The sequence below is a fragment of the Notolepis coatsorum genome, assembly GCF_963971535.1.
Source record: "Notolepis coatsorum genome assembly, chromosome: 1".
Taxonomy (NCBI): Eukaryota; Metazoa; Chordata; class Actinopteri; order Aulopiformes; family Paralepididae; genus Notolepis; species Notolepis coatsorum.
This window is the reverse complement of record NC_140165.1, coordinates 113841879-113857224: the sequence shown is the minus strand read 5'-3', so window position 1 is coordinate 113857224 and position 15346 is coordinate 113841879. Positions and strand designations below refer to the sequence as shown.

The window sequence follows — 15346 nt, the reverse complement described above, 5'->3', positions numbered from 1 at the left end:
CCAGGTGAGAGGTGAGAGGTGAGAGGAGAGAGGTGAGAGGTGAGAGGTGAGAGGTGAGAGGTGAGAGGTGACAGGTGAGAGGTGAGAGGTGAGAGGTGAGAGGTGACAGGTGACCAGGTGAGAGGTGAGAGGTGAGAGGTGAGAGGTGAGAGGTGAGAGGTGACAGGTGAGAGGTGACCAGGTGACCAGGTGAGAGGTGAGAGGTGAGAGGTGACAGGTGAGAGGTGACCAGGTGACAGGTGAGAGGTGAGAGGTGAAAGGTGAGAGGTGAGAGGTGAGAGGTGAGAGGTGAGAGGTGAGAGGTGAGAGGTGACCAGGTGAGAGGTGAGAGGTGAAAGGTGAGAGGTGACCAGGTGAGAGGTGAGAGGTGAGAGGTGACAGGTGAGAGGAGAGAGGTGACAGGTGAGAGGAGAGAGGTGACAGGTGAGAGGTGAGAGGTGAGAGGTGAGAGGTGACAGGTGAGAGGTGAGAGGTGAGAGGTGAGAGGTGACCAGGTGAGAGGTGAGGGGTGACAGGTGAGAGGTGAGAGGTGAGAGGTGAGAGGTGACAGGTGAGAGGTGAGAGGTGAGAGGTGAGAGGTGACCAGGTGAGAGGTGAGAGGTGAGAGGTGACCAGGTGAGAGGTGACCAGGTGAGAGGTGACCAGGTGAGAGGTGAGAGGTGACAGGTGAGAGGTGAGAGGTGAGAGGTGAGAGGTGAGAGGTGAGAGGTGACAGGTGAGAGGTGAGGAAGGCTACCAGAGTTGAGGTAGACCCTGGCTTGTCGTAGCACCAGCTGCGGGGCCACAGGATGGTCAGGGTGGCGTCTGTGGAGCAGTCTGGTGATCTTTAACAGGCGGCGGGACTCGTCCGTCCAGTAGAGAAAGCGGTCCACTAAGAAGATGACCGCCAGTGCTGACCGGCCCTCCTGAGCCAAGATGGACACCTCCAGAAGAGCCTGTAGTGGCAGAGAAAGAGCTTAAAGGTGGGGTAGGCAAAAGGTTTTGGAACCATTTTGGTCATATTTGGTGGATTATCTTTATATATATACCAACAGCTACTGGTCTCTATGATTGTCCCAGGCCCTGTAATCAGCCATCATCAATCAGCACCAACTCAGGGCCTGAATCTTAACAACCAATCAGGGTGTTTTGGCCCTGCCAGGTGATGTTCCTGGGGACGCTTAGGAGAATAAACACCACCATTGTGTTCCTCGTCGAAAGGGACCCACAGTACAATGAAAACCGTCTGCCGATCTGAGCCCTGGAAATCTTTTTTCTTATCGTTTTGGGGGGAAAGCCAGCTCGAAGCTGCCTTTGTGTATCTGGGAGTGTATATACTCTGGGAGTCTGTAGAAGACATTTGTAGCGTGTGCATAGTACATGGCTGGAAAGGTGATTCAGAGATTACTCTATTGAGCCCTAGTCGTCACTGCAACTATTTCTACAGCCCTAGTCGTCACTGCAACTATTTCTACAGCCCTAGTTGTCACTGCAACTATCTTTACAGCCCTAGTCATCATTATAACTATTTATACAGCCCTAGTCGTCATTATAACTATTTTTACAGCCCTAGTAATGACTGCAGTAATAGAAAGTGAAGTAGAAAGTAGTTTGATGATCTTTGGGGTGTGTCATCCTTACCAGTAGCTGAGGTAGATGCTGGCTGATGAGGTCAGTGAGGTTGCTCTTGTCCTGGGGGCTGACAGACTGCTTGTACTGCCACTTCTCCGGCACAAAGGGCCATTTCATCTCCACTGCCTCCTGCAGGAGACCGCCGAGCTCCACACACAGGGAGGCTGTGAGGCGCGGAGAGTTGGATCATAATTAACAAGAAAAATACCAAATGCCCACAGCTCCGGCTAGTTGTTGTAATACAGTACTTTTACCACTGGATGGCACTATTACTAAATAAAACATCACGCAACGAACACAGGACCACGCTCCATCCAGTCTGTACTGGCCGCGTGTATCACTTCTGCAACGGATTTAGTCGGATTTCGTTTTCCGGGTTGGCCTGATTGGCCGCGACGGCCGCGTGACCCACGCCGCTATACACGCCTCTCTGCCTCTGCCGCTGCCTGTGTGTTGACGCGTGCGCGACGCGGACTTCACTGCCGCTTTCCCACTTCAACGCCAGAGCAATATTGTCGCGCCATCTTCTGAGTGCAGACGCGCTGCTGTTTAATCACTTTTCCCACTTCAATGACAGAGCTGCTGTTTAATAATATTGTGGCGTTGTGGAAAGCAGGATGAGAGAGCGTAGATTTCAGTGTGTATCATTTAATCATTTATCATTTAACATTTGAAAGGCATACATTGTTGTCATACAGAAGTACAGAATACTTTTATCCAAAATGCTTCTTACTGTTACTGTTAGAGACTGTGCTAGACAAGATAAGTATGAAATAAAATAGTATAGAAGTAAAAATAGAGGTCACGCTGTTCAGTATAGACATATGTACAATGTTCGATGCAGAATAGAAGTAACTGAGTTACCATACAATATACAATATACTATGCAGTGTACTAATATACAATACGGCTCACTTTTCCCACTTCAATGACAGAGCTGCTGTTTAATAATATTGTCGCGTTGTGGAAAGCAGGATGAGAGAGCGTAGATTTCAGTGTGTATCATTTAATCATTTATCATTTAACATTTGAAAGGCATACATTGTTCCGAATGCATGGAAGTATTGATTGCGCCGTAACAAATCATTAAAAAAAGATACCGTTAACTGGAATATGTTGTGCCTTTACACATATGTTGGATTATGTAATTGGTTTGTCATGACAAACAAATAAAATATCGCATCCGCCGGCTGTCTCTGGCTTGCTCCAGCGGACAGCAGAGCTCAGCCCGCGGCGAGAATGTGCTGCCGTGAGCGGCATCGCTGAGCTCTGGCTCTGACTACATGCAGTCACTGAGTGTTGTGTTGCTGTAGCCAGCGGGTAAATCACGATTTTTTTATTTGTTTGTCATGACAAACCAATTACATAATCCAACAGTTAACGGTATATTTTTTTAATGATTTGTTACGCCGTAGTCGTTCTATATGAATTGAAAATGTGGGGCCCTGATGTAAACAAGACAAACGTCTTTCTCAGGTCTGCATGTGTATTGAGCCGTAGCAGCGCGACTGCCGCTGCCGCGGGGGCGTGCCATGCGCGTCACGTGGCCGTCGCGGCCAATCAGGCGAACCCGGAAACCGAAATCCGACTAAATCCGTTGCGGAAGTGATACACGCGTACTGGCCCTGACATAAATGCTGAGACCTACTCCAGTGCAGCCAAAGAAGATGTCAGTGTTTATTTTTGAGCCAGGACGAAGAACAGAATGGTTTGATCATTGGCAAGTAGGAGGGCTAGTCAAAATGCTGGACCTTTTAAATGGTCTGCATTTTTATAGTGCTTTTATCAAAGGCGCTTTACAACTTATGCCTCACATTCACAGGCAACCATGCAAGGGTTAAGTGTCTTGCTCAAGGACACGCTGCTGGGAGGAGCTGGAATCGAACCAGGAACCTTCTGATTACCAGACAACTGAGCCACTGTAACTTTTGTTCACGGGGCTTTAAACAAACTTCATATATCTCAAAATAAGCTTGGTAATTTCTTTACAAGCTTGGTCATTTAATAAGCTTGGTCATTCTGATTTCAAGATACAATTACATCGCGCGAGCATGTACCGTTGAATTAAATTCAGATCCAACTTTCAGACTAGACGTTGTAGATCAAATACAGGGGTGTAAAGTACTTGAGTAATTGTACTTCGTTACAATACTTAAGTACTGTGTGGGATTTGTACTTTACTCAAGTATTATTAGGTTTGTATACTTTGTACTTTTACTCCATTACATTTCAGAGAAAAAAAACATACTTTTTACTCCTTACATTTAAAATGCAGACCTACAAAGTACAAAGTACAAATCTCACAGGTCCAACCATTTTAATTAGTATATTTTAATTGTTTATCTGGCCGAACTAACATTAACGTTATTAATCCTGCGACCGCAGGTAAGCAGCCAATCAAATGGAAAATGAACCCGCCCATACCCATGCTGATTGGTCCTTGTGCAACACTAGAAAGCGGGGATCTTTGATTAAACACCTGCTATCAGAAGAATAGACAGTCAGATCCGCATTATGCTGTGGTTAATATTGTGATATTATTCAGGGTACTCCAGTATTCTGTCTTTAATATTGTGATATTATTCAGGGTACTCCAGTATTCTGTCTTTAATATTGTGATATTATTCAGGGTACTCCAGTATTCTGTCTTTAATATTGTGATATTATTCAGGGTACTCCAGTATTCTGCCTTTAATATTGTGATATTATTCAGGATAATCCAGTATGCTGTGGTTAATATTGTGATATTATTCAGGATACACCATTCTGTTTTTAATATTGTGATATTATTCATGCTGTGATGTGAATGCCGTCCATGTTAGTTTACCTTCAATGGAGAAGTGCATTAAATAATTTTAATGCAAAAAAAGTGTCCTCTGTTCTTTCATTTCAGCATTGTCTATCGCAGAACACATTCCATTGTGGGCAGAGTGTATGCTTGGTTTCATTCCAGCCTTGCCTAAACACCAGCTGATGATTTCACTAATTGGCTCACCTCTTCAACTAACTCACCTGGTGCAATGTATAGTTAAAATGAAAACTTGGCCCACGATGGAATGAGTTTGAGACCTGGTCTATCCCTTTCAAAAAAATATATAGTACTTTTACTTTTTAGTACTTAAGTACATTTAAAAGTAGGACTTTTTTACTTTTACTCAAGTGTGTTTTTAGCCAGATACTTTGACTTTTACTTGAGTCCGATTTTGAGACGGTACCCATACTTTCACTTAAGTATAATTTCTGGGTACTTTTTACACCCCTGATCAAATATGACTCAAGATCCAGCAATAGCATAGCAATCTTTCCGTAATTTTTTTTGTCAGAAACATATTTTAGGCTAAACTTTAGGTAGAAAGAGAAGATTTATGAGCGAGCCACAATGCACATATTTAATATTTTCTCAGTGTTGGGACAATCCCATATTCTGTAAAAACAATGCAAAATACAGGAAAAGACACAATAGGTCCCCTTTAAGTACAACTTAGATTTTTACCAGAGTATACTATTCTATCAGGGTATTTCTACTGTCTACTGTCTAAGTAATACAACTGTGTAGTGCCACACTACTACCAGGGAGGGTTGGCTTGGTCCTGGTGATGGCACCAAGAAATTCTGATATTATGACCATATTTTTTCACATTTCAAATACACAAATACACAAATACACAAACACACACACACACACATCACACACACACACACACACACACACACACACACACACACACACACACACACACACACACACACACACACACACACACACACACACACACACAAATATTTACTCTCACACACTGATCTACACCCATGTTTAGTTCAGAAATTGTATCAACAGCGCCCTCCTCTGACTCACCTCTGTATCTGCAGTAAGTCTGCCTCGCCTCGTCCTCAGTGGACTGGCTGGGCCGTCGTGCTGCCGACACTCTGAGACAATCTTCCAGCCACGCTCCCACCTCCTCCTGGCTGGTGGCCATTTCTCCTCTTGTTCTGGGTGATTTTTAGAGTTGCATTTATATAGGCTTGCGACTCGCCACGCCTGCCACACCTTACTGGCCTCATCGTTATCTTCCTGGATCGCTGATAACAAACTATCATTACACCTGGGTAAAACAGAGTCCATTCTCTTTGGATCAAATAACAAACTCAGCAAGGCCAACGGCTTCTCTGTTACAGTGGGTGACAATATTGTCACAAGGAAAGATTAAATTACCTACCTGGGTTCCATCTTAGAGGTAAATCTTTCCTGTGACAAAATGGCAACTAATGTAATCAAAAAGGTCAACCAACGAACAAGATTCTTGTACCGGATCTCCTCTCTGGTAAACAAGAATACCTTGAAGACTCTAACAGGAGCACTCATTCAAGGGTACTACGACTATGCTTGCACCTCATGGTACCAAAGCACCTCAAAGGCCCTAAAAACAAGACATCACAAAACAAACTGGTCAGGCTATTTCTTGACCTTACTCCTAAAACCCACCTCACCCCTGCCCATTTTGACAACCTAGGATGGCTTAGAGTAGACGACAGAGTACAGCAACTTGCAATGGGCCTGGTCTACAAGATACACTACACCAGTGGTTCCCAACCTTTTTTGAGTACTGTACCACCAAAGCATTTCAAGCCAACCAAAAGTACCACCTACTACGCGATCAATCGTGGTGATGCCCAGGATGTATAATTAATAAATGAATAGTCTACATATTGTGGGAGACGGGCTGTGTGTGTGTGTGTGTGTGTGTGTGTGTGTGTGTGTGTGTGTGTGTGTGTGTGTGTGTGTGTGTGTGTGTGTGTGAGACCTGGATAAAGTCACATGGTCACACAGGTTGGCAGTTTATTGAAGTAAAGCTTTAGTTCTGAGACACCATTCACCATGGATAGCCACCAGCCACCATGAGAGCACAGAGCAGTGTATAGTCAAATCGGCACGGCGGCCGATACGTGGCACAGCGGCCCTACATTAAAATTGACATGGCGGCCCATCCTGTGTGTGTGTGTGTGTGTGTGTGTGTGTGTGTGTGTGTGTGTAGCTAAGGTGAAACCTGGGAGTGGAAGAAGGAGAGAAGTGATGAGGAGAGATAGAGAAGAGGAGATTTTTGTCTGTGTGACCCAATGCAACAATTAATGTGACACTTAAATCATATATTCAATCATAACTAATCATATAAATTATAATAGCCATTGTTTAAAGACTAAAAAAAGGTTAGTAACCTACCAATTAATGTGACACTTGAGCCTGTCATACAAGCTAAGAACAGTTGTGTCTGACTCTTTACCTTGAAGAGAGAGATTCAGCTGGTTGAGTTTGCTGAAAATATCAGAGAGGTATCCCACGCAGCCGGGCTACCCAGTCTGCGTCGTCGAACATCGCCACAAGGGGGTGTGTGTGCTCAGACAGAAATGCCCTCACTTCATTGCGCAGCTCAAACAGCCGCTGTAATGTCTTCCCTCGGGATAACCACCGGACGTCGGTGTGAAGCAGGAGCTGTTTATGTTCTGACCTACCGTCTTCACAAAGTGACTGAAACAGTCTATGATTCAAAGGCCTGGACTGTGAATCTGTGATCACTTTTACGGCATCATTCAAAACATCATTTAACTCTGGACTCATTCTACGTCAGGGTTTACCTTTTTTAACGTGTGCCATTAATCCATTTACTCTACCGGTCATCGCCGCAGCGCCGTCTGTGCACACATGAGAGCAGTATTTCCAATCCAGCTTGTGTTGAGAGAAAAAATTGTCAATAACGTTAAAAACGTCCAGTACAGTAGTTCTCCCCGTGAGTTTCTTGCAAAACAGAATGTGCTCGTTCATCTCCAAAGTGTCTTTGTAACGCACAAACGCAATCAGTTGTGCTTCCCCACTGACATCCGTCGATTCATCCAACTGCAAAGCGAACATATATGCTTTACATTGTTTCTGGATGAACCAGCTCGACTCAGCCATTGATCCATAATGATTTTTATCTCAATAAACACCAGCGCATTCACTTGATAGGATGTTGTTTTGCTAGCCAGTGCGCCACTACAATGATGATAATTCAGAGTTTTGTTTTTCTTCAATGAACACCTGACAGCTGACAGACAGTCCGGCGCCGGCGGGCGGGAAGCTGAACTCAGCGCCAATAATAATATAATTATAGCCAGCAAATGATTACTTAATTTGAATGCCCACAATTTTGGTTACATTATTACAGATTATGCATTATTCATTATGTGGGTACAGTTTTCCTGTACAATTTCTAATAAAAAAAAATAAAAAAAACAATTTTTTTTTCTTTTTTTTTACTTTTCAAACTCTTTTCACGTACCACCTGGGGACCACCCACGTACCACTAGTGGTACGCGTACCACCGGTTGGGAAACACTGCACTACACCACTAAAGATACCCATGCACAACACACTATTTCACCTTGACAGTCAGAAGGGGGCTATGTGAGATTGCTGTTCATTGACAATAGTTCAGCTTTCAACACCATAGTCCCCACCAGACTGGTTGACAAGCTGATCGATCTGGGTTTGAGCTCCGCCATGAGCGCCTGGATCCTGGACTTTCTAAGTGACAGGCCCCAGGCGGTCAGTGTGGGGGGTCATACCTCCAGCAAAATCACCCTGAGTATCGGGTCCCCCAAGCCAGGGCTGCGTTCTGAGCCCCCTGCTGTACTCACTCTACACTAGGGATGGGAATTGATAGGATTTTATCGATACGATTCCATTATCGATTCTGCTTATCGATTCGATTCTTTATCGATACCCTTATCGATACCTGATCAATTTATAATTTACATAAATAAATTGGAAATGCAACAGAACTACATTTACATTTACATTTAGTCATTTAGCTGACGCTTTTATCCAAAGCGACTTACAAGTTCTGTACGACAAGCCATCAGGAAGGGCACAACTCTATCAGCTGAGCAACAATGTTCATCAAAGTGTTGAGTGCTACAGTGTAGGTTAGTTTATTAGGACAAGTGCATGACCGTACGGTTAGTTAGGGTTAGATATATTTTTTTTTATTCAGATAATGGTTGAAGAAGTGCGTCTTTAGTCGACGGCGAAAGATTGGACGTGATTCGGCTGTCCTAACTGGGGTGGGTAGTTCATTCCACCATTGTGGGGCAAGGACTGAGAATAGGCGACTTCTCTTTGATGACCCTCCCGGAGCTTGGATAGGAGTAGGTCTGAGGCGGCCAGAAGATGCAGAGCGTAGGGGTCTAAGCTGGTTAGAATAACAACATGCAACTTGACATTTCTGATTGTCATTTATTGTTGAGCCCCCATGTCAGAAAAATACAAAAACTGTAAAAAATAAAACATTAACTATAGCCTACACTTAAATAAAATAATGTATTTGAGATTCTCTTAAAATGTATTTTTTTTTTTATTCTTAAACTAATTTAATCTATTGAATAACAGGTCGTTATTCCTCTGACTTCTGTCTCACACACACACACACACACACACAAAAAAGAATTTCATCAATGACAAAACTGAGGAAAACAAAAACAAACCACGTGAACTTTGGAAATTACTCAATAATCAACTAGGATGCAGTTGTTGTGGAAAATGTGTATACGGGGGTGGAGGTAGGAAAGGGGTTAGTCTTGACTAGTTTAATATAGGTCAACTAGCAGGGCTCAAAGACACTGGGGCGACAGTCTGGCTGATGTTCTTAAAACAGCCTCAAGATAGGCAGATGGACATTTCAGTACATCATATCGTGTGCTCTAATCTTGTGTCTTTTCTCTCTTTCATACATACACAGCACACACACACAGACACACAGACACACACATACACAGCACACACACACAGACACAGCACACACACACAGACACACAGACACACACATACACAGCACACACACACAGACACAGCACACACACACAGACACACAGACACACACAGTCACACAGACACACACACACACACACACAGACACACACAGTCGCACAGACATACACACCGACACACACACACACACACACATTCCCTGTGTCACAATACACACATACAATACACACACGTCTGTACACAGACGCACACACACACAGACACACACACACAATACACACATACAATACACACACGTCTGTACACAGACGCACACACACACAGACACACACACACATACACACACACACACACAAACACACACACACACACACATCTCACTCTCTCTTCGATGTTCTTAATGTTTTACATCATATCGTGTGTGTACATCATATCTTGTTTATCTCTCTTCGATGTTCTTAATGTTTTTATCTAAATCTATGTTCTTCTTAATGTCTTTATCTCTCTTCATGTTCTTAATGTTTTTATCTCTCTCCGATGTTAAATCTACGTGTCATCTTAATGTACGTCATGTCATATTTGACATGATATGACACGTCATCATATCTGTCATGTGGGGGCAGGACTGAGAGGGGATTTAGGGGACAGGCAGAGGGATTGAGGGTAGAGTGTTTTTTGTTCAAGCTGTGGTGATCCTCTGCTCGATCCATAGCTTTTGCTGTTAAGAACTTCTTTTCCTAAATAAATTACCTACTTGTTACAATTGGAAATATCGTCTCCTGCTGTGTTAAACAACCATCAGCCACAACATTTGGTGACCCTTGACCTGTAGACCGCCCTGCCGGGCCCCCTCACACGGCCAGCTCCGGACCTCTCCCGTAGAAATTCTGGCGGTGTCGACAAACAAACACAGGTGAGCATTTTTGCTTTTGATTAGAATATCCGTAAGAGATTCTGAGGGAGGAATAAGTTGAGCTGACTGTGTGACGAGGTCTGGATGGACGGCTAAGACGAACACGAGTGGTGAGGTGTTTACACTAGGGCGATTCCTCTTTTAACAGGCTATAAGTGCGCCACTAATCAATTTTAATTGCATGTTTTCGACCTCTGGTCAAATTTTTCTCCATCTGTTCAAAACTTCTCCCTGACCCCTTTCCCTGATTTCTTTACGACACTCTCCACATACACACATAACTGTGCCTTCTGTCCTCTGTAGATAAGACTCTCAATTTTCAAAACAAAAACCGGTGCCGCTCTGCTGTTATTCAAAACACACTATTACAGCTGGCATTCTGTGTCAAACTAATTACGTTTACGGATACACTATTGTTCGTTTTCTTATTGGCTTGTGAAGTTGTTGCTACAGAGAGGCTAGCTGTGATAATATGAGCAGAGGAAGATAACTCATTCTGGGCGTAGAGCCAGCTAGCAGGTCTGGGCGTTGTGCCAAGAGAGATATCTCTCTCTCTCTCTCTCTCTCGCTCTCTCTCTCTCTCTCTCTCTCTCTCTCTCTCTCTCTCTCTCTCTCTCTCTCTCCTGGGTTTGCTGACCCCTGTTGGTGGGCCAAGGTGTAGCATACAGACTCATCACATCTCTTTCTCTCTTGGGTTTGCTGACCCCTGGTGGTAGAAAACACACACACACACACCGACATACACACACACACACACACACACAGTCACACACACACACACACACACAGTCACACACACACACACACACAATCACACACAAACACAAGACACACCGACACACACACAGACACACACACACACACAGTCACTACACACAGACACACACACACACACACACACACACACACACACACACAGACACACACACACACACACACACACATTCCTGTGTCCCGGTAGACAGCGGGTTGTGACGCACACACACACAGTCACACACACACACACACAGTCACTACACACAGACACACACACACACACACACACACACACAGTCACACACACACCACCGACACACACACACACACACACACATTCCTGTGTCCCGGTGGACAGCGGGTTGTGACGCACACACACACACACACACAATCACACACAAACACAAGACACACACACACACACACAGACACACACACACACAGTCACTACACACAGACACACACACACACACACACACACACACACACAGTCACACACACACACACACACAGACACACACACACACACACACACACAGACACACACACACCGACACACACACACACACATTCCTGTGTCCCGGTAGACAGCGGGTTGTGACGCACACACACACAGTCACACACACACACACACACAGTCACTACACACAGACACACACACACACACACACACACAGTCACACACACACCACCGACACACACACACACACACACACATTCCTGTGTCCCGGTGGACAGCGGGTTGTGACGCACACACACACACACAATCACACACAAACACAAGACACACCGACACACACACAGACACACACACACACACAGTCACTACACACAGACACACACACACACACACACACACACACACACAGTCACACACACACACACACACAGACACACACACACACACACACACACAGACACACACACACACACACACACACACACACACACATTCCTGTGTCCCGGTAGACAGCGGGTTGTGACGCACACACACACAGTCACACACACACACAGTCACTACACACAGACACACACACACACACACACACACACACACACACACAGACACACACACACACACACAGACACACACACACCGACACACACACACACACATTCCTGTGTCCCGGTAGACAGCAGGTTGTGACGCACACACACACAGTACGCACACACACACAGTCACACACACACACACACACACAGTCACACACACACACAGTCACACACACACACACACACAGACACACACACACACACACACACACCGACACACACACACACACATTCCTGTGTCCCGGTGGACAGCGGGTTGTGACGCACACACACACAGTCACACACACACAGTCACACACACACACACATACAATCACACACAAACACACACACACACCGACATACACACATACACACACACACACACACAGACACACACACCGACATACACACACACACACACACACACACACACAGTCACACACAGACACACACACACCGAGTTGTAGTAGCGTTGTAGTTGTAGATCTAGGTTAACTGTGTCCTGGTAGATCCAGGTTAACTGTGTCCTGGAGTGGTAGTTGTAGAGTAGTAGTAGTAGATCTAGGTTAACTGTGTCCTGGAGTAGAGTAGTAGTAGAGTAGTAGTAGATCTAGGTTAACTGTGTCCTGGAGTGGTAGTTGTAGAGTAGTAGTAGTAGATCTAGGTTAACTGTGTCCTGGAGTAGAGTAGTAGTAGAGTAGTAGTAGATCTAGGTTAACTGTGTCCTGGAGTGGTAGTTGTAGAGTAGTAGTAGCTGTAGATCTAGGTTAACTGTGTCCTGGAGTGGTAGTTGTAGAGTAGTAGTAGCTGAAGTACAACCACACACACACACACACAACACAATAAACACACATACACACTAAACAACGATGCATACAGCAGAGGACATACTGTTAGACCGGAACCCGCTCATAAAGAACCCAATTCTCAAGGTTGGTGTCCGGTGGCAGAGGCGTACAAAGGCCAGGGACACAAAATGGCCTTCCGGAGGTACTTTTGATCTCGACGTATGCGAAGAGATGAATGTAATGATTCGTAACCACAAGCCAGGCGACAGCAGCAAAAAGAGGTTGAAAAAGAGGACAGAAGAGTTGGGGGTAATGAAGCTCTACGCCCAGAAGGGGAGAGCATACAGGCAGGAAGCTTTAGCGCTAAATCAGAGAGAGACGGATATAGGGAAACCAACATCCCCACCTTATGTCACGCAATTGCCGGTGGGCACTGTGACAATAAGAGGAGAATATGAGGAGACGGAATTAGGGACCCCCGCTAGGTCAGAAACCCCCGCTAGGTCAGAAACCTCCGCTAGATCAGAGACCTCCCTTAGGCGAGATACCCCCCCCAAACTGACCCCGCAGGATCTCTATCCGAAAGTCCTGGCGGCATATGGCGAGACAGTACGTCGGAAGTTGTATGACGCAGAGGAAGAGGAGGTAGAGAACCTGGGCAGGCAGAGGGAGGGAGTCGGGAGGAAGATAGAGGAAGAGGCCCGTCAAAATATGGCACAGCAGACATCAGGGAAACACGGGGCGTGTGGCCACACCAAACTGTTGACTGATGAGGAAGATGAGAACGACACGAAACCAGCACAGGAGAAAGGAAACATTACAGGAACCCTGACTTTCGCCCCTACATTCCTGGGAAGTGTGACAAGTACAGGCCAGTTTCCCCTGCTAATAAAGGGGAACGATATCTTTCACATGCCATGGTCACCTCTAGACATCGATGGCATAATAGCAAGACTACCGGACCTTTCAGAAGGAGCCTCCAGGTGGATCACGCAGTTTGAGGAAAATACGTCATCTTTTCTGCTAGCAGTGGGTGACGTCAAATCCCTGTTGACGCGCTTGCTAGGAATTGGTGCCTGCCGGGACATCATGGGTGATACATCGATGCGAGTGGCATGCGACACGCAGGCCCATGATGGAGACATATTCAACGCGCATAGAGCGGCGTTGTGGTACAAACTCAGGAATCAATATCCATCACGTATTAATCCGGCAAAACTGGCGGGCAACCCCATAATGGAGACGGAAGGGCCTGGCACCTATGTGAACAAAATACTGAAGGAGTGGAGAGGTGAGCTAGGACACAACCCAGAAATTGACCCGTTGCAGAGAGCGATGTTTAGAGAAAGTGTGATGAGAGGGCTTCCAGAGGTGGTTAAGAATAGATTGGAAGACGTGGTGGGGTTAATGGACATGACTTATCCTTTGTTCTGTGCACATGTAACACATAGTGTGGAGAAGCAAAGGGCTCAGGAGCAGAAAGTCAGGGATCAGGATAGAAATGACTCAAGGAAGTTAACTCAGCAACAACTGCAGCCCCAAAGGAGGTTGCAGGCAGTAATGGTGTCATCTGCTACCTCTCCACCCATGCAGGACCAGGGACCCCCGCCTGCACCTCAGGTAGTGAGAAGCTATGGCTATAGTTCACAGAACCAGGCGTCCAGGCGGCAGGCAGGGAATGGGCAATCAGGCCCACGGTTTACACAGGGACCGGGGAACGAACAACAGTTTCCCCGTTTCCACTGTTGGAACTGCGGCATGCAGGGACACAGGGAAATGAGATGTAGGCAACCATACCGTCCCGGCTCGGAGTATGGAAGACCCGTGCGCCAGGGGGAGTCACAAGGGCCCCACGACCAGGGGGAGACAGGAGGGCCCCGAAACCAGGGGGGTAATCACTAGGGGTGCCCAGAGAATGCGACGGGGGGAAATCAAATGATTGTGGTTTCCAAGGGAGCTGAGCAAGAACCTATTCTGCAGGTCCTAGTGGAGGGCAAATTAACAGAGATGATGGCAGACACTGGAGCAGGTTTTTCCTGCATAAAGCAAAAATACGCCGCTCACTTACCCCAGTCTGGACAGTATGTTCGGACGGTCGGATTCTCGGGAAAAACACAATTAATACCCACATCAGATCCAATCTCTATGACGTATAACAACAAGACCATAACAATACCTGTATTAATTTCGGACAGCACCCCGCGCAATCTCTTGGGACGAGATGCAATGTGTAAACTAGGCTGTAAAATCCTATGTACGCCTGAGGGGATTCAAATTGAACAAGACGTGTACCAAATGATGCTACAAGGGACGGGGGAGAAAGAGGCCACTGTGTTCTGGCTGGGCAACATAGATGCAGAGCTGCAAAGGGTCTGTGACCCCTGGGAGCCATTTCTGAAAACCCAACTGCCTCAGTCTAGACAAACAAACATGGAGGCACAT

The 15346-nt window shown here is 45.8% G+C and overlaps 1 protein-coding gene across 1 annotated transcript in view; it reads right to left on the bottom strand.

Annotated features, from left to right (window-relative positions):
• The window catches only part of alpk1 (alpha-kinase 1), a gene marked incomplete at its 5' end in the record, with an annotated part of 80025 nt that extends 74437 nt beyond the window's left edge, over window positions 1-5588 (bottom strand). The window contains 3 exons of the mRNA XM_084337928.1: window positions 737-935; window positions 1621-1775; window positions 5468-5588. Of these exons, the coding sequence (XP_084194054.1) occupies window positions 737-935; window positions 1621-1775; window positions 5468-5588 (475 nt within the window). The remainder of the gene's footprint in view (window positions 1-736; window positions 936-1620; window positions 1776-5467) is intronic.
• Between the last annotated feature and the right edge of the window lie 9758 nt (window positions 5589-15346).